Here is a 23,626-nt window from a genome sequence, read left to right as displayed (position 1 = left end):
GGAGCCTTGAAAGACGCGTTCAAGTCCCATCACTTGAAAGCAGCAGGACTTGTGCGTGCTTTTAAAAAATAACTGGAATAATTCAATGGTTTACTATCTCAACCGTTCACACCGCATCATTCTTCCTTCTACAGTGGAATTTGCAAAATCTTCCCATTTAGCATCACCTGTGATTTTTATTTGCTTTCCAATTGCAAATTGTGACTCAAGGTGTTAAATAAAAAATGCATCTAACCAGGAACCCTGTGGTTCTATGCTAAATAACCTTATTTATCTATTGCTGTTAATGATCCAATAATTCTTGAAACATTTATCTCGTATGTCCCCTCAACCTCCTCAAAATATTGAAATAACAGCTGAGTGTAGCTGAGTATGTTAAAGAGGGCTTTAGAATCACTTAAGCTTCAAATGAAAGTCAGGGAGTCATTTCAGGGAAAGTTTAGCATACAGATCCCATTGAAATACAATTACGTTCTTGTACCCCATGGATTGCAATGACAGTAGTGTAGGGGCCGATTTTGAAGTGCAGGTGCTCATCATGACATCCCCCCCCCCATAGCCACACCTCTAAGAAGAGTCCAAAAATACAGGCAGCTGTGTTGATCCATATCAAGAAACCAATTCTAGCAGTTTTCATCTGCCCCAGGAGTAGGTATTTTGTCAAGCTTGTGGGTCTTAACTGCCCATTCAAGAGCAGGGGGAGAGGGCAAATACTTTGCATTACAATAGGGATAGCTCACAATAATAGCTTGTTGCAGGAAAAATCCATTTTCCCCTCAGCTACTGTAAGGGAAAACTCAGAAGGAACAGGGAAGCAGCTAAGTCCTGAAGATCCCCCCCACCCCCATATCCATGTCACAGACATTCAAGTTGATCTAGGGCCCTACATGTACTCTGATGCACATGAAGTTCTTTCCCTAGGCATTTCCATAGAGAAAGCAGATCTGCAGGAGCGTGCGCGCACACCCACCCACCCACACCCACACCCCCTTCCGGATGCGGGAGGCTGTTCATGTAACACTGGAACTGTAAAAAAAAAATCTAGAAAGGGTGACTGCATTTGCTTTGATCAGAACATTTTTCAGAGCTTCGTTTTGAAAAGATACTATGAGCAAGAGAAAAAAGTCTGGAGTCTTAACTTGCTCATTTGCGAAGAACTTGCATTTCAGTCTCCAGGATTAAGACAAACACAATAGCGTTGAGACAATAAGAGGCGACACCAGTGAGCACCAAACTGCAAATATATTATAAACTAGCTGTACTGCTGCAGCTAGTTTGTATAATTTAGGTGCATGGAACTGCCATAGGCCATGATCCAGCGTGCGCTTCTAGGAGCTCAAAGGGTGGGCTTGCACATGTACCTGTAGGGCTTTTCATTTTTCGTCCCTAACCAATTATTTTTACACATGAAATTAGCCATGTGGTCCTCTGGTTTATATACACAAAAAGTGAAGCATACATCTTAAGTTCCAAATGGTGAGACGATGCCTAAGTATATCCATAGCTTTTTAAGGAACGAATAATAAGTTGCATATATATTTTAATATTAAATTATAGTATAATATTCTTAATAAGCTGTGAAGACTAGCCTTATTTTTATCCTTCTCCAGCCTTGTGCCCTCCAGATGTGCTGGACTACAACTCCCATCATTCCCAGACAGCATGGCTCCCCTGCTGATGGGATCTGCAGTCTGACACATTTCGAGGGCACCAGGCTAGGGTGCATGTCTGCACTGGTGGAGTTAATAATCACATTTGTTGTATGTATTCAGGCCCAAAATAAGGATGCTGCAATGCCTGCTCATAAAATTTACACATGAAAATTTGGTGTATCATTTCAAGCCACACATGCAGCAGTGTGTGGCTTGAAATGATACAGCAATTTAGCCACTTGTATGTAGATTTAGCCATGACGGAAGCGGCAGCACAGCACTTGAAATGGCATGCTTGATCATTTTGCCTACTTGTCCGTAGGAGTGATACAGGGGCCGCTTGACAAAAAGGGGAGAATATTCCTTGCAATCCAGACATTACAGGAAAGTTAGTAACTCTTTAAAGCAATGCTAGCTTCCCTGCAAAGAAACCTAGAAATAAAGTGCACATTAGGGACGGGTCTCAGGAAGAGGTGTCAACTGCACTAGCTGCTTGTGGCATGTTATGCGAGATATAATGAGGGGAAAAGGTGGATCACATATCCCCTAAGTAAATGCAAAAATAACATGCAAAGGTGCCACATGAAGTACAGGCCATGTATAATCCATTTCCGCACTACCCTCTCATTTATTCGATGCAGCTCCCACCATGTGTAGTTAAAATTAGAGAGATTGAGGAACTAAATTCCAAAGTCCCACACTTCACAATCTTGCACTGCCTAGAAAGACATACTGCTATATATGGGTAGAATCACGTGTTATTGATTTCAGTCTATCGAGACATACATATACCAGTGGCAAGAAGTCATGATGGCTATTATGCTCCCTGTAGGATCAGTGGCGGCTGCAGCAGGCCTCTGAACGCCACTTTCTGGGGAACGAGCAGTCATGTCCTGCACTCGTGTCCTGCTTGTGGGCTCCCAAGAGGCAACTGGATGGCCACTGTATGAACAGAGTGCTGGACTACATAAGCTTTTGCTTTGATCCAGCAGGCTCTTGTTATGTCCAGTGCTTAAAGGGCAGTTATTCTAATATTAAAGGACAGTTTATATGTTAATTTTAGCTACCAGGGGAATATTTGATACCCAGTCTATCTGCAACAACAACAAAATACACCAATACCATCTCTTCATGCCTAATCACTGGGTAGGGTAAAGAAACATATCAAACAATCCTAAATTTAGCTTCCCACGGTATACAAAATATTTGTTTATGGTAGGTCCACCATGTGTTCTCTTAGTGAACACTGTAACATTTGAAGAAGAGAGGCCTCTTTCTGACAACGTTCATCGCGGGAGTACATGGCAAACACACCTCTGACATATAGTACAGATTGCTAAATTCTCTGGTTTCTAGAATTTGCCTTAAATATCCAAAATATACTGTAAAAATATGCTAGAGATTGTCCTATGGATTCTAAATGTTTCCCCTTTGATGACTACTTCTCCCAATAACTTTTACTTTCTTGCTTTCACACACCATGCAACCAAATCAACAAGGGCCTTTTCAGTGGTGGCCCCTCAATTATGGAATGATCTCCCCGATGAGGCTTGCCTGGCGCCAACATTGTTACCTTTTCAGCGCCAGGTCAAGACTTTTCTCTTCTCCCAGGCATTTAACAGCAAATGCTGAGTTTTTTAAACTGACCCCAGAATAGTTGTTTTAAACGGATATTGTGTGTGTTTTTGTTTGCATTTTATGCTTTTTATGGTTTTAAATTTTGTATATTTGTTTTTAATGTTCACTATTTTTAACTTTTGTAAACCGCCCAGAGAGCTTCGGCTATGGGGCGGTATATAAATATGATCAATAATAATAATGATAATAAATCAGTTGGTCTAATAGGAAGTCCTTGACAATTGCATCAGCAGTGCTTTTCTTAGGGCGCATATTCTCACACAGGCATGGCATTATAGCGGAGTGGGATAGAAAAGGCCTCTTTAAATAGTGCCCTAAAATGACAGATGCAGGACTGCAGAAACATCTAACATTTTAAGGCTGTTGCAGGATCTGGTTTCTGATAAGAGTTGCACCTAAAAGACCTCAAGAGCACAACTCAGAGAACCCTGTGCCTAATGCTGAGTTTCCACCCCACTTTGCCCCACATTTCAGTGAGGACTTTTCAGCTGCATCTTCATGGTCCACTGCATAGTATTGGGTGGATGTTGTTCCTCTCATCCCATCAAAAGCCCTTTTGGGTATATGCAACCCTTTTGGACCTTCCTAAGCAGAGCTATTTTGATTCTGGCCTGAGAGGCAGAATCTGAAATGAAATGATGGCACTGGAGCACACTAAGATGAAGTGGGGAATCTGTGGCTCTACAGCTCCCACCATCCCTGGCTACCTGGCATGCTGGCTGGGACTGATGGGAGTTGGAGTCCAACAACTCTCTCTCGAGTACTTCAGAGTCCGAACCCCTGCACTAAGACAAGCAAGCTATACAATGACCCAAACACAACAGAGCTGAAACCAGGAGACGATATGGATGGACATTTGGTCAGGCATATCTGGGGACTGCACTAACTACTGTAGAGGGAGAGTGGAAAAAGTGCAGAGTGTATTGCTCCTTCAAGACAACGCAAAGCAATTCCCCTTACAATACAATCATATACATGTCCTAGAAGTTAAGTCCCACTGAGCTCAACAGCGCTTACTGCCAGGTGTGAGACTGGAGCCATAGCCACTTTTCCAGAAACAAGTTTGTTCTGCTGTGAATGCATGTTGTAGCCTTATCCCCACATTCTGGCAATCATTCTGCCACAGTCAGAAGAAAATTCAGAACAAAATGTTAATGAGAGGACAGAGATTGCCCTTTAAGATTCTCGTGAGGCTCTGGTCATACCACCAAGCCTATCTCAACAAGCTCCACAGGGGACCACATCAGCTGATCTTTAATTTCCCCTAAAACACGCTCTCTCTCTCTCTCTCTCTCTCTCTCTCTCTCTCTCTCTCTCTGTGTGTGTCTTTGACCTGGTTCATATGTAATGAGAAGCCACCATGGGTGAATTTCCTTGCAGGCCCTTCTTGTTATGGCGGCTACCATTTTGAATATTTAGGGTGCAGCAGGAGTGCCCCATAGCTTGTCGTTATGTGTAAACTCAGTGAGGGCAGAGTATTGAGGTGGCTGACAAGCCCCCTGCAAAACTAAAACAACCAATGGTTCTGGGTGGCTTGTTAACCACCCCAACAACCCATCCTCGCCAGGTTAGCATGTAACGAGAAGCTACAGTGCGCACCACTATGCCCTGAATATACAAAATGGCGGCTGCCACCACAACATGGAAATCAGACCTCTCTCTCTCTCTCTCTCTCTTGTGCCATGATACTCTTGCTCTCACATACATGAAAGTTTCTTATATCTTTTTTTTAAAAAAGGATGCATCCAAAGATCTGGATAATAAATTACTCGCGTTTCCTAAGAAACTGTTTTCCTTTTTTTATTTTCCTTTTCCTTTTGTGTGTGTGTCTTAAGCTGTTTGAAGCTCTTGACAGGACTAAGCCGTCTTTTCTAGATTGTACTCGACTCTTCAAAGCATAAATGGCAGTAAAGAAGAAATAAGAGAAAACGAGGTAGGGAATGGGAAGAGACAGAAAGGCAGGAAAAGAATGAAAACAAAGGCAAAACCAAAAAATAAACCCCAACCCAGATTCCATGAGCCCTCGTAAGCCACACGAGAGGCAGCAGAAGCTGAGCAGGCCTCTGCTTTTGAGGGCTGAGGTCACGGCTAGCAATGATACATTGCTTTTGTGCCTTAATCCAAAGGCGGTGAGGAGAAGGAGGAAGGAATCTTTTAACACTTGGATTGCTTGTAAACGGCGCAACGTGGATCTCTAAGGCTGACTGTGATTTGAGGAGGGAGGAGTGTGAGAAGGAGAAAAAACCCAAGACGATGCCTTCCGAGTCAAGCTACGGTTCTGTTTCTTCTTCACAACCGGCTCCCCCCTGTCAGTTCAAGGAGGGCTCCTTTTCCCCTCCTTTTTCTCACTCCCTCCTCCACTCGGCCGTTGCCGGAAGTCTTCTTGAAGAGCTGCATCAGCAGTCCCCTTCCGTTGCCATGACAACCAGCATCTCACTCTTGCCCATCTCTTCCAAGGCACTGGCCAGAGTATTAAGATCCCCATCGTCTTGGTGCTGGGCTTCCCACAAGTCCAGAATCACCCCTGTTGGGCTGGCTTTGGTGGCAAAGAAATTCAGATACCTGTGCAGGAAAGAAAATGAGAGAGAGAAAGAGCGCTTGTTGATGGCAAAATCTGCAGCTCCCCTATGGAAATTTCTCCCATTAGATGGAATGGGAGCCATGATAAAACAACCTGATTAAATTCCCGCCCATATGAAAGTAGAAAGCGGTACCTCATTATAACCTAAAGAGGCTTTCTTCAACCTGATGCCCTCCAGATGTTTTGGATTTCACCTCCTGTCAGCCCCAGCCAGCATGACCAATGGACAGGAATGTTAGGAGCTGTAATCCAAAAACATCTGGAAGGGGCACTGGCCCTTAGTCTGCATTGCCTAATTTGAGGGCTGAATTCAATTTCGGAGACGTTCTCAGGGGTCATGTTGGGTGGGGCTAAAAATACAAAAAAATGCTTCACCAACCCATCAACATCGGAGCCACCAGCCTCCACTGCTTGCATCCCATCCTTATCCTTGGGTGACCCCTCTCTGGGACTTCTTTTCACTGTTTGGGTGAAATCCACCCCGAGGGCCCCTAACAATAGCTCAGTAAGTTCAAGAGGCAGCTGGACAACCATCTGTCAGGGATGCTTTAGGGTGGATTCCTGCATTGAGCAGGGGGTTGGACTAGATGGCCTTCTAGGCCCCTTCCAACTCTGCTATTCTATGATTCTATGGTTCTATGATTCTGCCTCCTCCGGGTGTTTTCTGCTAAATGCTCCCCTGAAGCACCATTGGCAGATGCCAATTTTTCAGGAACTGACAAGGCTGCCAACTACTTAGGCGTAAAACCAACTCTACTTTATTTTATTTCTGCTCTGAGCACCTTTGCCTGAACATGAATCAACATGGGTGCCACAGCAAAGCACTTCCCTTGGAGAGTCCTGCTGGAAGCCCCCTTCAATAGTTTTAGTAGGGCAGTAAAAATGTTCCTTTTCCACTAGGCATTTGATACAGGGAGTGTTAAGCTGATGGATCACATTTAATGTCGCTTATGTTTCCTGCCTGATGGCTTGTTTTCGCTGTAGTGTGTTTCGCTGATTATTCTTTATGTGTGTGTGGTTTTTGTTTTTAGAAAAATCTAACCTAGGGGTTAACTGCTTTTGAGGGTTTCGATCAAAAAGGCGTTCTCAGGCTGCAGTAAACCCACTCACCATGGCGAGTGTGGTGTTGTGCCAGGGGCGAGTGTGACAAATGGCCCAGCCTTCCTAACCAGGCTGAAGTTGGAGAGGTGGGCAGGGTTCAGCAAGGCAGCTCTGTGGCAATCCCTGTCCCCTCTAGCAATAAACTTGGAGGGAAGGCTGGGGAGAGTTTGGCACCCCACACCCCTGCCCCTCTGGCTGTTTCATGCTTTGGAGCCAGAAAGGCAGGTGGGGGACAAGCTCCCTTATACCATCCATCCTTTATGTTGGGAAAGACTGGGCAGGGGTGGGAGCATTGAGGTGCACACTTTTGCCCCCACCTGGCTGTAGGTGGTGGTTGTGGGCGGGGTGTGTGTGAGATGGGGCTGGCTGCTGCCAATTTTGGCATGGCCCGCGAGGCCAGCCCAAAATGGTACAGCAGTCTATAGATATCAAAATCAGTATGATGTAGTGGTTAGTGTTGGACTGGGAATTGGGAGATCCGGGTTCTAGGGTAGAATCCAGTTAAAGTCCTACATCCATTGAAATGAATAGGACAAGTTAGTCATGATTAATTTAAGTCCTATTCTTTTCAATGGGGCTACTCTAAGTAGGACTTTAATTGGATCCTACTCCTAGACCTCACTTGGCGACTTTGGGCCAGTCACTGACTCTTTGCCTAACCTACCTCACAGGGCTGTTGTGAGGGTAAAATAAAGAGGAGGAGGGCTATGTAAGCCGCCTGGGTTCCTTGCAAGAGAATGCAAGAACATGAGAAGAGCCACGCAGGACCAGGCCAAGGATCCACCTAGTCCAGCACTCTGTTCGCACAGTGGCCAACCAGCCGTTGGCCAGGGATGAACAAGCAGGACATGGGTGCAACAGCGCCCTCCCGCCCATGTTCCCCAGCAACTGGTGCATATAGGCTTACTGCCTCTGATACTGGAGGTTGCCCTTAGCCATCAGGACTAGTAGCCATTGAAAAAAGGAGGGCTATAAATGTAATAAATAAATAAATAAAAATAAGATAAAAACAAATGCAAGCAACCTTGGCTGATCTATTTCCCGCAGATCCTGGTTGTGAGCAAAGTGCTGAAACAAAAACCCACCTGTCCATGGAGAGCTTCTGAGCCAGGAGCCGCCAGTCGTTCCCTCTGGAGTTGGGGGCATCAAGGCTGTTGCAGATTTTCTGCCGTATGGACAGAGGGATCTTGAAGGCATACGGCCCCAGCTGAGTCGTCAGGGCGCTGCCAGGGTAGGAACACAAGGCATCAAAGGAACTGGAGTTCTGGAAAATGAAAGAAAGAAAGAAAGAAAGAAAAGGGGGCTGCAGGCTCATCAGACACAATTGGGTTAAGCGGCAGCGTTGGGTGATAAGCCTGGCAATCTTTTGCATTCATGGGATAAAACTCCATCCGACACCTGATCTATGGAGAGTGGTTTACCTTGCCCAAGCTCTCACAGTAGATGCAGCCACTGCATGATAAATTGGTTGATCATGCAGCCCACAGAAACTCAAAAGTGCCTTCTAGTGAAAATCTTGCCTTCCCTTGGAATTTGTTTTTAGGCATTTTTCACACACGAAGCTTAAAAAGGCTCTCAGTTTAGTTCTGCTTCCAATGCAGATATACAGCTTACATTGGAGGAATGCTCAGTGGCATGACAAATGCCTTTCTTTCGTGAATGAAATTTGATAGGGATAACTGCCAAGTTCGACACCTAGCAAAAAGAAACCAAAAGCACAAGATGGGGGATACTTGGCTCAGCAATGCTACAAGTGAGAAGGCTCTTGGAATTGCTGTAGATCACAAGCTGAGTATGAGCCAACAGTGTGATGTGGCTGCAAAAAAAGCAAATGCTATTTGGGGATGCATTAATAGAAGTATGGCTTCCAGATCGCACGAGGTACTGGTTCCCCTCTGTTCGGCACTGGTTAGGCCTCATCTTGAGTATTGCATCCAGTTCTGGGCTCCACAATTCAAGAAGGATGCAAACAAGCTGGAGCGTGTTCAGAGGAGGGCAACCAGGATGATCAGGGGTCTGGAAACAAAGCCCTATGAGGAGAGACTGAAAAAACTGGGCATGTTTAGCCAGAAGAAGAAAAGATTGAAGGGAGACATGATAGCACTCTTGAAAGGTTGTCACACAGAGGAGGGCCACGATCGCTTCTCGATCGTCCCAGAGTGCAGGACATGGAATAATGGGCTCAAGTTACAGGAAGCCAGATTCCGGCTGGACATCAGGAAAAACTTCCTGACTGTTAGAGCAGTTTGACAATGGAACCAATTACTTAGGGAGGTTGTGGGCTCTCCCACACTAGAGGCCTTCAAGATGCAGCTGGACAGCCATCTGTCAAGTATGCTTTAAGGTGGATTCCTGCATTGAGCGGGGGGGTTGGACTCGATGGCCTTATAGGCCCCTTTCAACTCTACTCTTCTATGATTCTATGATCTTATGTTCCCCTGGAACAATGGATGACTACCACAGAGGAAAACAGAGAGAGGTTTAGAGGCAATTTGAGCTTCGCATGTGAAAATGTCCTCTCACTTTTCTAGCTTTATTATCCCCTTTGTCACAGTTCAGTATCTGCTCATTTCTGTACCAGAACATGGATGGGACTTCTGGATTCTTTTGCAAAACAATCAGCAAAAACCAGCCGACAGAGGCACTCTGAGAAAGAGATGGAATATGATAGCACTCGCTAAAATGCATTAGGCCACCCAGTACGCATGGATGATTGAAAAAAGAAACAACAGCAAAGCAAAGGCTAAATATCATGCCTTAAAAATAAACAGTGACTTTCACAGTGACATCAGATGCTCTTGCTTCAGTGAATCCGGAGAGAAACAGCCTTCAAATATCACCATGCATGGCTGAGCAGGGTCTTGGAGAGTCAGAACAGGTATCCAGGATGTTTATTAATTATTATTTCAAATGTTACAGCAAGGAATTTTGCCTTTCAGGAAACTCAGATTCTATATTCAGAATAATTTATGAAATATATGCAAACGTATCTAAAGTGGCTTCCTTCCCAGGCCTTCCTCTAATGAAATAGTTTGGTGTTTTGCAGAATTTGTAATAATCTAGCAGCCACAGAGAGATGGGAGAAGGCCACAGATATGGGCTGCCAGGCATAAGGGAGCGAACACTACTCCTCTTCACATATGAATGGGGCTTCACATGATTTCTTGGCCCTGCCTTTCCCCCCACCCCCTGCCGCGAACCTAAGCAGTACAATTGTTTAGCATGCCAGAGGCAGAACATTTGGTGGAAAGCATAATACCGATTTGGGCTAAAACAGGTGATGTTTATCGCAGATGCAAGAGCAACCTTCTCCAACCTAGTACCCTCCAGATGTGTTGGACAGATGCTGACTGGGAATGGCCATGCTGGGTGGGAATGATGGGCGCTGCAGTCCAACACATCTGGAGGGCACCAGGTTGGGTGCTGATGGGGCTGACTTTGGGGCCTCAGATAGAGGCAGGCACTCTGCAAACACTCAGAGGCACTCTCTTCTTCAGCTAGTCTGCAAGGGCAGAGACAACCAATAATAGCAGTAAATCATACAGGTAGTTCTAAGTGATTAAAATGTGGGTTCAGGTTACAGGGTCGCACTTCAACTCCTGAAATAGATTCTGAGGTCAAACAGCAGCAGACATTTGCCTGTCTAAAATTAAAATAGGGCCCTATCTCTATCTATCTCTCTATCTATCTCTCTATCTATCTATCTATCTATCTAAAATGTCCAACTGCATTTGTAATTCAGCCACGTACCTAGTGGATGGGTGGGTGGAAGGAAGGTTTACCTTCAGCTGTTTGATATAATGGCTCCTACTGTACATATCCCTGTCGTGGAAGTGTCAGGAAAACGGTGCTAGCAATGAGTCCTGTGATCTCTTTAGCAGCTGATAACACTGAAAATGACCATCTCTCTCCAATAATAATAATATATATTTTTTATTACCCGCCTCTCCCTCTGGATCGAGGCAGGGAACAACACCAAACAAAATAGAATACATAAAATTAGTTAAAAGAGCATATAAAACCAATACAATATTAAAGTAACAATCGCAACATCTTAAAATTCTTAGGTTTAAAATTCATCTGGGTCGGCCTGCCGGAAGAGACTAGTCTTTACAGCTGTCATAAACTCAGAGAGAGCATTAAGGCGATGGATCTCCTCCGGCAGGCCGTTCCACAGTCTGAGGGCGGCAGAAGAAAAGGTCCTCTGGGTAACAGTTGCCAGCCTAGTTGTGGCTGACTGGAGTAAACCCTCCCCAGAGGACCTGAGTGTGCGGGGGCAAGTCGTGGCTCAAACTAAGCCCGGGAGTTGCACCCCACCCCCACGTATGTCAGCAAAGATGTTGCCAGTCCATTCTGCCCAGTCAGTCTCAGAAGGGGGCACCAGGGCCATTGCTAAATAGCCTGCGCCATTTGCCTTCGGTTGGCCAAGCACAGCGTCTGCTACGGCCCGGGTTCCCTTTGCTCACCTCTCCAAGCGTGACGTGTAGCTGAAATATCTGCCCTTCCCCTTCCACTTGCCGAACGCAGATCTTGCAGGTCAGCTCCGTGGATGCTGGGCTGTATCTCTCAAGCGTGAAGGTGCAGTGCAGCGCCCGCTGACTGCCACTCCAGATGTGATAGAAAGGGATCTCCTGCAGCAAAGAGAAGACGCAGGTGGAGGAGGAGTCAGCACAGTGGGATGTCATCCAATTGGAAATGTATGGGGGGGGGTGGCTCACTTTTAACATGCCCAAGATGAACAGACTGTCATCACAAAGAACCTCGATGGTGGGCCTTCTCTGTAGTGGCACCCACCCTCTGGAAAACCTTCCCTCCCTCGGGCGGTGGAAAATGTAACATCTTTCAAACACCTCCTGAAAACATATCTTTCTAGACAAGCTTCCCCTGGACTATAACTTATCCTGGTTTTATATGATATTTCTACATGGTTGAAGCTTTAAAACTTGTCTTTCTGTATATTATCATTTTAATTGTAAACTGTCCAGAGAGCCTTGGCTGTTGGGCAGTATAAAAATGCAACAACAACAACATGTGGCAATGTTGTTTTATACTGTTGTTTTTATATTTTTTGATGGTTTTAAATTTTGTATACTTTTTAATGTTCACTGTTTTTAACTTTTGTAAACCGCCCAGAGAGCTTTGGCTGTGGGGCGGTATATAAATGGAATAAAGGGATAGATAGATAGATAGATAGATAGATAGATAGATAGATAGATAGATAGAACAGGCCTGCGCAACTTCTGAACCTCCATGTTGGACTTAGCCCATCAGCCATCTATTGTGGCCTGGCAGGTGCTCAACAACCCACCATGGTTTTTGTAGTCCCAGGCGGGGAGGGAAAAACATAGCGTTACGGAGCTCCCGGGAGCCACCGCTCGTGGCTGGTGGATTCAAAAGTTATTGCCCTCGTGCTGGGTCATAATTTTGCCACTGCTCCTACGGGGCACTCCTCAGTCGCTGACGTCCTGACCACCCGTCCACTCACCTGGTATTTGGCCAGGAGTTTGCTCCTCCAAAGCGCATGAGGGATATCGTGGACGGAGAGGCGCAAGTTGTGGTAGCTGTCCTTAAACAGGAGGGGCTTGGGCTCTTCCAGCAGATAGCCACCAAGGGTCCTTTCTAATTCAAGCACTTCCTGTGGAACAAAGGGGGGGGGGGAAGAAAAGAAAGGACAACTGGGTGAGACCAAGGACAAATGCTGGCAATTCAGTTGAAAAACACGCTGGGGAGGGGACAGGTTAAAGCAGCCGTATTGCTGCATGCTGCCTCAAAGGCTCACAGGAAAACTCAAAGGATTCTGCAAATTATACTGACTTCCCTAACCCGTTGCCCTCCAGATGTGTTGGGACAATTGGCTCTGCTGGCTGGGGATGATGGGAATTGTATCCAACATATCCAGAGGACACCAGGTTGGGGGAAGGCTGCACTAGGCTATCCCTCTGTGTTTCTAGATGGTCACCTGCGGTTGGCCAAGCACAGGTGACCATCTAGACCAGCCTTTCTCAACCTGGGGCGCTCCAGATGTGTTGGACTACAACTCCCAGAATGCCCCAGCCAGCTCTCCTGGCTGGGGCATTCTGGGAGATGCAGTCCAACACATCTGGAGTGCCCCAGGTTGAGAACCACTGATCTAGACCATCCACTTGTGGTTCAAGCCTCGGATGCCATGGTGGTGTATGTTGCATCCAATGCAGCCCACCAGCCATTTGTGGTATCCTAGCAGGCATCTCTCTATCTCCAGGAGAGTGGGATGTTGCCAACCTCTGGGCCTGGATGCCTGGCAGCACCTCATACTCAGCTTGTGAACTTCTCTGACACCTCTTTCTGGACGCTGTTGGTAGGCAAGATGCAGACGGAGATGGACCACGAGTTCATTCCAGTGCAACTGTTCTCGTGACTTGCATGCCATCACAAGTTGTGAATGGTTGATGACATAATTCAAGTCAACCAAGGAGATAGAAAGACCAAGAATCTCACTGCATTTCATTCTGCCCATCTCAGTTATATATCCTTCTTCACAGTGCGGGCGTTTCTTCTAACTCTAGTTTGAAATGACAGCATGTGAATAAATAAATAGCCAAAATCCTTTTATAGTTTTCAGAAGCAATGCAGTCTTTCAGCAATCCTTGAAGCCGTCGCAATGATAGCGTGGCCATATGTCCTACTTTACAGAGGGCAGTCCTCTCTTTTTAGGACTGCACAACCCAACTCCAGTTTAAAGATAAAGAACCACTGGAAAGGAGAGCAACCGTGTCCGGCAGTGACCCATCACAATTGCCACCTGGACAACAGACGGAGCAGGCACATAATTCACTTGGTCACTGTCTTCCCCACACAGGTAACATGCGTTACATGTCTATTGAAATTGTCTGCATTGTTTCTACATTTGGCTTTCTTCCTACGAATGAGCATATGCACATTCCATGCAAATTTGTGACTTTCCCCCCACGACGCATTGCTTTTTTTAAAGTAGCCACAATGGCATCTTGGAAAACAAATCCTTTTTCCACCACCACCACCCTGTCGATAATTATTACAATGTAAGAAGCAGCAAAGCTTCCTTCCTGATATGTCACATGTCATATCCCAAATCAATTTCTGAAGGAGTCCTCTTCTGTTTCAGCTTACAAAAAGAAGTTGGGTGCGATTTGCGACACCAAGGTTAAGACACACAGTGCAGAAACATCCAAAACACGAGCTCGGTGGTGATTGCTGGAACTAATCGCTCTTGTAGGATGAGGGCAGATGGAGATTTATACTTCATTAAGAATGATGGGTCACTTTCATTAGTCATGCAAACTGGTGCTATATTGATAGGTTTTGGAAATAACTTGACAATACATCTTTTCAGGTCAAGAGCAACTTTGGCAGTTTCTAGTGGATCTCTAACCACTGATCTTTTAACTTTGATTTCAAGACAAACTGGCATACCTATAATAATAAAAGAGTGTGTCTGTCTGTCTGTCTGTCTGTCTGTCCATCAGCACCTCAGTGCTGAGACCATGAAACCTAGTCACCCAAAACTTGGCATGCCTACTAAGAAGACCTTAGGGGTGTGCACTTTGGGATTATTTTGTTTAAAAAACACATTAATTACTTTTAATTAATTTAAATGTGTCCATGTGGTTGAAGCCTGCACTAACATCTTCAGCCATTAGGGGCAATCTTTCCTAACCAGTTCACAGCTTTGCAGTCAATACAGCTTTAAACCAGAGGAGATTGATAGGCTGAGGGATACAGTTAATAACAGCCCACTTCAGGAGAATGGAGTGGAAAGACCCCTTCCTTAAGGGGCTACAGGGTGCACCTGGCAGGGACCATGCCTAGGGGTGCCAGAGGGTATGGTTTCACTCAGATGGGACAGGTGCAATGTGTCGAACTCTGTTCGCTGTCTAACTTTGCTTGAAGGCTTTGTTGGATCAAACTAAGGGCTATTCCAACCCATGCAAAGCTGGGTCCGCTCACTAGTGAAACATAATGGGGAAGCCTCCATCAGGCCGGCACATGTACGGTGGCCCGCAGCCAGGGCCAGGCTATCCCAATCTGTGTGTTCTATAACCCCAGAATCCCCAAGTCAGCATGAGGAAAGTGGCTGCATTGTTACTTGTCAACAGTCACTGTATTACCCGTTTCTTAGGCACTTTCATCAGGTGATGTAGATGAGCTTCTGTAACTGTGACCCTGTTCAGACGACACACTAAGCCACAGTGGTTAAACATTTTGAGCTAAACATTTTGGCTTAGTGTGTTGTGTGACTTATGACTTAGCGTGACTTGTGAGCCATTCCTAACCATGGTGGCTACATAACCACGGTTTCAACACGCTCATTAACCATTTGCTGCAAAAGGGTTAGCGGCCTAACCATGGCTTAGCGTATTGTCTGAACAGGCCCTATGTATGGAAGGGGAGGGGGAGGGGGATTACAAAGGAAATATCCTTGCTTTATAACAAAAGTGTTGGAATGTCTGACCTTCAGCAGTCTTATAGACCACAATGTCTTTGTTGAGCAGACTCAAAATATTAGTTTGAAGTGGAGGAACCACCACAAGTACCAGCTTTTTTTGGGGGGGGCTTGGTGACTGCTTATGGAGGAGCCCCAGATGTGCCCCCCCTTTGCTGTACCCCCCCCCAAGTGAAGGATAATGGGAGAACTTTGAGAGGACAAGTCTATCCTTGAGACCATTTTCCCATTGCCAAAGCTGGTGTGCTGTCATTCCTTTGCCCTCCCCACCCTTTTTAATGTGTCTGTTGTTTATTGGAAGGCATTTTTTGAGATTTTTTTTTTAACAATAAAAGAAACCCCCTTCCTTCCTTCCCTCCCAATGATGTTGATGGTACAAGGCGTATCATAATAAATCTCCCAACCATCCTTTCAGGTCACTGACATGCGTTAAGTTCTGCGTCTTACATATTAAACACTTTACAGTTTCCACTTCCACATAAGGTCAGAAAATACAGTATATGCAGTGCAATAGGCGAATCATGTTAGTATGTGGTCTACGCTAGCGGTAATTAACAGAGAAAAGAGCGAAAGTGTTTGCCAAGGCAGCAACAATGGGGGGGGGGGGAAGCACCATTGTGTTATAACTTTGCAACAGGGCACAGAACTGAGTACTTGCAACATGCTTCCTTTCTCCCCCCTGGGAGCTCCATGGAAAATGACAGGGCTGGTCTCTGAGGAACGGGTTAAAGGAAGTCACTTTTCAAGGAGTTACATCAGGCTGTTTGACTCCCTGGAGTAACTCCTTCACCAAGTCACATCGCATCCTCCTTTGATCAACAGCATGACCTCTTTGGACTGTGAAATAAAGGCACAGCTTCCTCATATCTGGTGCCCTCTCAATGTTTTGGAACATTGGCCGTGCTGGTTGGGGCTGATGGGACTTGTAGTCCAGAGCCACCATGCTGGGGAAGGGTGTTATAGTGAATGGAGCAGTTGGACAGCTTCCATGCACAGGCATTTTTACTGGCTTCCTGTGGTGTGGACACTAGACAGTCCTCGGGGAGAAAATGGAGAGGGGGCAGGCATTTTTACTAGCTGAACATACTAGCTAAGTATATGCTAAAAAAATTCAGCTGATGACCAGTGGAGCAGCTCATCAGTTTTCCATGCAGTTTTAGGATAAGTGAGTCAACATGAATGGAAATGCCCAATATGATTGGGGGATATTTCTTCTCAGCACCACAAAGCATATTCTAAAACAGGGGTTCCCAGCACGGCGCCCGTGAAGCTATCCACTCCCTGCCCCCTTCAAAAACTTTTTTTTAAAATAAAAAACGTGATTAATGTTCTTCTCTCTCCTCTACTCCTTTGCCGTGCTCTCTCTCTCTCTCTCTCTCTCTGTGCCTTCCTCTCCCCCTACATCCTGTCTTTTGACTAGCCAGGCCTGTATGGCAGCCATTATGTGATTAGCCACATCCTCCATGGAAGCCATTTTGCGGGGGAGTTTCTCAAGTTCCCAAATGTGCCAAAAGGATTGGGGACCCGTGTTCTAAAGAGTCACACTGAAGCCTAAGTTACCCTTCAAATCACTACTGGGACCAAGGGGACTGTTCAGAATAGAATGTTTCCCCATCAGAAATGCGTAGCTATCTAATCAATGGTTTTACCAAGTGGATAGAAAGGAGGGAGGGGAGCAGGGAAGAGGAGAGCAAAGAGGCACCGCAGGGTCTAAGAGATCAATGTTACCTTCAGGGCATCTGGCGTGTCCTCCAGGCAATATACTTTGAGACTGTATTCCAGAGAGGTACAGAGGGTGGGAGCGAAGATGGCTAGCTGGAGTCTCTTGATGGCTGACCTAGAGTAGGACTCTCCCACAAGGACGTACGTTCCAAGCTGGTCTAGCAGGACATGGCAGCACTTGGCTTCCAACTGGCAGTAACAGGGAGTGTTTAAAGTCTCTTCATCCAGAGTTACAACTTCCTGCAGGAGGAGACGAGGGTGGGGAGAGCAAAGACATTAATGTTTGCTGCTTCCTGGTGCCTAATTCCACGCTGGAGTCACTATTTAAAAGCCTAGCCTCTCTCTCTATTAGTATCAGGGCTGAGCACACAATTGGTGTTTTTTTTTAAAGAAAGAACTACTGCACAAAGTGAACCAAAATTCCATAGCAAAGAAGGATTTTGTGACTTGCTAAAGTTATGCCAGTTTATGATTTCTCTTACTTTACATAATTCATTCTTCCGTTTTAAAGGGAAATTTGCATAATGTCTGCTGCAATTTCTAAACTGTTAATTGCACAATCTATTCTACTTCTGTTACTCACGGAGAGCGGCAAAGAGTTATACAGGGCACTCCCTGACCATTGGAAATAGGTCCAACAATTCTATGGTCTCCGTGATTTCATCAGACATTCCCCCCCTTTCCTATATTTTCAAGCGCATCTTTACAACTGTAAAGGCTAAAGCATTATTGTTTTTTAATTGGGAAAGCGGAGATTCTATGCAGTTCAATTCTGGACAACATCACATTCTAGATTACAGCTTTTCTGCAGCTCCCCAGAACCGTCGCCTACACACTCCCCTGATTAACAAGATGGCCGGAACACAATACCTGCCAGGTTCCATATCTTTTGCATACATTTGGCCCAGCAGTGACCCCTGCTGGAAAATACTAATATTACTGCATTAGGAGCTCTAGCTATAATCCTGCCATTCCTAGTTTTTATTTCAATGTTATATATTAAAAACACACACACACACACTTACTTTCTAGGCTCACGATTGTAGTAACATGCCTTACAAATGATACGAAACTGCCATGGGGCAGTTTAAAAAAGATAGTAAAAGAAAACAATTCCTACAATTTTGAAGGGAGAGTTCATGATTTTGAATAATAGGATTCAGCAATGTCAGAAATGGACAGATCATTCCTTTGTGAGTGATGAACTACATAGGCATAGAAAAGAGCCATCTTTGGGAGGATCTCTTCTCGATCCTCCCAGAGTGCAGGACACAGAATAATGGGCTCAAAAGTTACAGGAAGCCAGATTCCAATTGGACATCAGGAAAAATTTCCTGACTGTTAGAGCAGTATGACAATGGAACCAATTACCTAGGGAGGTCGTGGGCTCTCCCACATTGAAGGCATTCAAGATGCAGCTGGACAACCACCTGCTTTAAGGTAGATTCCTGCATTGAGCAGGGGGTTGGACTTGATGGCCTTGTAGGACCCTTCCAACTCTACTATTCTATGATTCTATGCTTTATAATACTTCATTTTGGATAAATAACCATATACCCTCACCTGCTCCACAGATTGCAGAACAACATACATAAGGTCTCTACAAACAAGACTGCAACCTCCTTGCTGATATTTCATTCCTTGCTGATATTTCATAACCATCTGCTTCTCCATTTAATTCAGCTTACCTCCCAGTTTCCTTGGTGGGAATGCGTTTTCAGCTGCAACATCCAGTCCGGAGAACTGACGTCTGCACAGTGTGGGACAGTCAGGATCACGGGGCGGCATAAGAGCAGCCCAGTGGGCCCGCAGGTCACCATGGGGCTCAGCACTGTTTGAGTGCCTTCTGAGGGTAAGCTAGAGGGTGCAAGTACAAGAGAGATCTAAGTTGTGTTGACATTCAGATATAAACTTGACAAAGGCAAAATAAAAATAAAAATGGAGTATGGTATCTGTTTTCTTGTCCCTTTGAGAAATAGCTCTCTCTATAGCCCTGGGTCAGAAACTACCTGTCCTGGAGGGCCATACTCCAAGATGGGAGAGGATGTTGGAAGAGGAGTGGGGGTAGGAGGTCGGTTAGTGCCTCCCTAAATCCCCCCTTAAAGCGCTTGCTAGCAAGTTCAGTTGCCAGAAATACATTTCTCTCCGTGCCTCCAGGTTGACAACTGGTTTGGAGTGGGGGCAGGCATCATATCTTAGAGGCCTGGACTGTCCCCTAGGCCTGTACTTTGATAAGTGTTAGCTAAAGTCGGTAGGTGGGCTTGAGCGAAACGATACCATGTTTTGATGCTAACCTGACAAGAGCCAGCTTTGCCAAATAAAGCCCTGAATAAGTGTAAATGATCCAAATCTGCTATATTTTGGAAGAGAAACTGCTAAAACAGTAAAGGTTAAGTCAACACAACTTCAGATCCTTCCACCTCTGTTTGACCTTTGTTAAGGAAATCTAGGAATTTACACTCATCAGACAGGCCCGCATGTTCTATTACTGTGGCTAAAACCTACACAGGTTGCCTAATAAAAACGCGCGCACACACACACACACACACACCCATCCTTCATCTACTCTTTCCTTATCTGATGCAATCTGTACTCAACCCTTCGCTTCCCAAACAGTGGTGGACCGAGGTAGTTTGCAATCTAAAGCAAAGCCCTGAAGGTTCCCCTCCTCTGGTAAGGAGAGTGCTTTTTTTAAAAAATGTGCCACATCATTCAGACACCACTTTCCCTCCCACAGCGGCAGCTGATTGAAGCAAGTTGCGGCATGACAGGGCTCGCTCCGTTCCAAAAATGGGAACAGCTTGCTTTATTTTGCCTTCTTGTGTTTTCCTGTTCGCCTAGACTCAATTGTCTAATCTGTTGCGTTCTACAATTCTATAATATGATTCATCATTAAGACCTCTTATCTTATCATGCATGCAACATGGAGCTTGGCCCGATTACTTGAGTCAGGGGAATATTACAGCCACATTCTTTTTGTAGAATGCACTTGTATGAATTTATGTCTCTGTGTTGTGGCGTTGTACACTACTACTGATGACTATGTACGGCGTTTGTTTTATGTTTTTGTTTTAGTATGACGTTCAAGCAGGCGGCGGTGATAGACTTAATGCACCAAAGCTGCAATATTATGTACTCACAATCCTATATACAGTTAGGTTACTTACATCCACTGAACCCAAAGGGATTTAAGCAAGCTAACTGCACACACACAACTAGAGTCTAAATAAAGGCCCAATCAATCTGTCAGTCAGTCAATCAATCAAATGATAGAGCTGCCACAATCACTCCCGACCTTTGACTTCAATAGGATATTAAGCAATCTGTGTCCAGGATTTGTGCCTGGGGATGGGAGAACCAACAATTTTCAAGCTCAACAAAGTTCTCTGAAAATCACTTTGAAGCTTGTTTCGGCAACACCTATTTCGTTTTCAACCTGTTTCTCAGTTTGTTCGAATGGGAAAACTGGGCATTTCCGTGTTTTTCAAAAGTGAGCACACACACACACACACACCCATTGACTAAAATGTGAACATGCACATCTTTTTAAAAATGCACATTTTGAAGTGAGGGTTTTTTCTTTTTTTTTTCTTTTTTAAAAAAGGCACATTTTCCAAACATGATAGGAAATTCGGGAAATTGCGAATGCGCCTCAAAAACCAGGCTCCTGCTTACATTTGTATTTGAGGCTGTGAATTGCCTTATATGCAAACAGAAACAAAAATTCTCATACATCCGTATTGGTGCCCTTGAACGGAGTAAAGAGGAAGTAGTAATGAGATGAACGCAGGCAGTGGCAGAGAGATTTAAAAAGAGTTAAACAGGCTGGCTGAGATCCAAAGAACTGTGCAACTAGTTCAATTTGCCTATGTTGGCTTTGGGTTCAAACCATGCTAAGTTAGCGGCACTTAGTTCCCACTGAAATCAATGGGGCCGATATTAAGTCCAACTAACTCTTCATATGGATTTCAATGGGACCTAAGAGCAACTAACCTAAGTCTTGATCCAATCCTGTGGACTTATGCTGGTGTTGAACAAAGCAGGGCTTTTCTAAAGCGGTTTGTGACATGGCTTGCATGGGAGTGGGGAAGGCAGGCTGCAGTTAAAAAGTAAATTAATCAAAATTCTCTGCTGGGAATGGGATCCCTAAGGCAGGGCAAGAATGAAAAATGCAGTACATTCTTTGTTTTACTTACAGAGTATTTTCTGCTTTGTTGATCATCAGGTACATTTCATAGAATTTCCCTTGAGGAATTGCTCCATGTGGCACCAAGAGACTCACCCCTAAGAAGAAAAGGGATGGGGTAGGGGAGAGAAGAATGAGAAAAGGGCTTCCTAGAACACTGTTACTGTAATATTTCAAAAAATACAGCCCTCGGCTCTACAGAGTAATATGCCTTCCAGTGTTTCCGATTCTCCCCTCCTCTACAACGGATATCCAGTGGTTGCATGTGCTGTACTGCATTAGGCTGCTGGCACAGAGCCAATGAAAAGCTGCAATGGACCTACTCTGCATGGTCAGCTGCCCTCACCTAAGTGCCTCCCAGCAAGCTCATAATCTCACTTTTCATCCATTTCATTGGCATATTCATTAAAGTTTATTTATTTTTAAGCTGCCGTTAAGGATAGAATACAACATTTAAATGAACTGAAAATAAATAAATATACAATGAAATACGATAAAACACTATAAAAGCCATGAAAACCAAGTTGAACGTTAAGAGAAGAAAACATGATATCTCTGAATGTTGTTTTTGTAACTGTCAATATACATTACATGACCTTGGAGGCCCACTGCATGTTTCTAGCCCAATTATGCCTGGGGAAGGTGCCCCTATTACCCACTCTGGTTCTATTTAACCTAGAAGTAAACCCAAAAGCTGATTCCAGCACTGTGCATTATGTTTTCATTATTCACTCCTGCAAGTACAGAGAGCTTTATCACTGCACAGCAGATGACTCTAGCGGTCACAGATCTTCCCCTGAATCCTTGGAATAATTGCAACCTGGTGAATGTCCAAGTGAACAGGAAGCACCATCCTTGAATGATTGCCTTAGGTCCACAATGGGCTGGATGAGGGCGAATAAACTGAAATTCAATCCAGACAAAATAGAGGGACTCATGGCATGTGGACCCCTGATGAGGGAGACAATCGGTATGCCTGCTCCAGATAGAATCACACTCTTCCTAAAGCAGGTTAGCTGTTTGGGACTACTGCTGGACCTGAAATTAGATTTTCAGGTGGTGAGTTTGTCTTATATCAGCTTTAGCTGCGATGTCAGCTGCACCCTTTTCTGGATGAGTCCAGCAAGAACAAGCAAAGCGGTTACAGAGTGCTAGGTTTCAGATAGAGGACTGCCCCTTTAAGGCTCTCCACTCCCCAGAAAGAGGGCAGAGCCTGGGAGCGATAATCAAGCCTAGGGAATATATAAGAGCTCAGTTGTGTTCCAAGACCTCCACAGAGAAAGGTGCCTGCTCAGAGCTGTCCAAGGTTCTGCAGCTCCCTATTGACTCACTACTCTGACTATGGCTGGGTCAACCTCCCTTGTACTCCATGGGTTTCTGCTTATAGTCAGGCCACAACAGTGTTCCCTTCATGCTGGCGTTTACCTGTGCCAGGGATGGTGAGCCTTCCTCCCAGACAGCCGAATGTCCCGGTGGCACTATTCCCAGGCTCCCGAGGCAGGGTCAGGAGCTGCTGAGAGCCCATGGTCTTGTTCCTTAGGTTCATGAAATGGTTGTCCCTGAGGTTCTCCCCTGGGAAGGTGCCTGGGAGCACAGCTCCTAACAGGTCTGCCCCCTCGTGCATCCCGGGAGAGGATGATGCTGTGGAGGAATTATACACTTTGATCTTGAGATTAGGGAGCGGGTCAAGCAATGGAGAGTTGGTCATTGGGATCTTGTCAGAGGAATCTTGCAAGGCATACATGGGACCACGGTAGACACCTGCGTTGGCCGTTAGATCGGGTTGCATTGAAGGGTGCAGCAACTGGGGGGTGTCTGCAAAAGAGAGAGTGAGAAATGCTGAGTTGTAGGTAGAAGTATCTCCCCAATAAGAATTGTGGCCTAAAAATAAGAGTACATCCTAGTTCCACTGCCATCATCTTTATGTTATAACAATTTGAAAGGAAATCATGATAATAATAGGGTCTTACCATGTCTGGAGGTCTTGAAATTGACTGGGTGGAAACCTCCTGTCAGAGCAGCTGAAGAGTCTGTTATGTCAGTGTCAAAGTCCCGGCAGCTGCGCCTATACACAACCACCCCGACAGCCATCAGGATAACGATGAAGACAAAGATGGCAACCACTAGGCCCGCATACATGGCCACATCGCCAGTAGCCTCAAGTACTGGGGGGGAAGATAGATTAAAAGGGAGTCATCACTTCCTGCTTTCTTGCTTATTTATTTAAAACATGTGGTGAGTGTGTGGCCCTCCAAATGATGGACTTCAAGTTCCATCAACCCTAG

The 23,626-nt window shown here is 45.2% G+C and overlaps 1 protein-coding gene across 1 annotated transcript in view; it reads right to left on the bottom strand.

The window, feature by feature from the left end:
* Nucleotides 1-5,625: 5,625 nt before the first annotated feature.
* UNC5B (unc-5 netrin receptor B) overlaps nt 5,626-23,626 on the bottom strand; it is a 199,560-nt gene continuing 181,559 nt past the window's right edge. The window contains exons 9-17 of the mRNA XM_063133010.1: nt 23,312-23,506; nt 22,767-23,156; nt 21,352-21,439; nt 18,844-19,012; nt 17,162-17,395; nt 12,458-12,607; nt 11,439-11,603; nt 8,058-8,236; nt 5,626-5,852 (exon numbers count right to left, since the gene is read on the bottom strand). Of these exons, the coding sequence (XP_062989080.1) occupies nt 5,687-5,852; nt 8,058-8,236; nt 11,439-11,603; nt 12,458-12,607; nt 17,162-17,395; nt 18,844-19,012; nt 21,352-21,439; nt 22,767-23,156; nt 23,312-23,506 (1,736 nt within the window). The 3' untranslated portion in view covers nt 5,626-5,686. The remainder of the gene's footprint in view (nt 5,853-8,057; nt 8,237-11,438; nt 11,604-12,457; nt 12,608-17,161; nt 17,396-18,843; nt 19,013-21,351; nt 21,440-22,766; nt 23,157-23,311; nt 23,507-23,626) is intronic.

Source organism: Elgaria multicarinata, chromosome 8, assembly GCF_023053635.1.
Source record: "Elgaria multicarinata webbii isolate HBS135686 ecotype San Diego chromosome 8, rElgMul1.1.pri, whole genome shotgun sequence".
Lineage (NCBI taxonomy): Eukaryota > Metazoa > Chordata > Lepidosauria > Squamata > Anguidae > Elgaria > Elgaria multicarinata.
The sequence above is the reverse complement of the archived record's forward strand: the minus strand, read 5'-3'. Positions and strand labels throughout refer to the sequence as shown.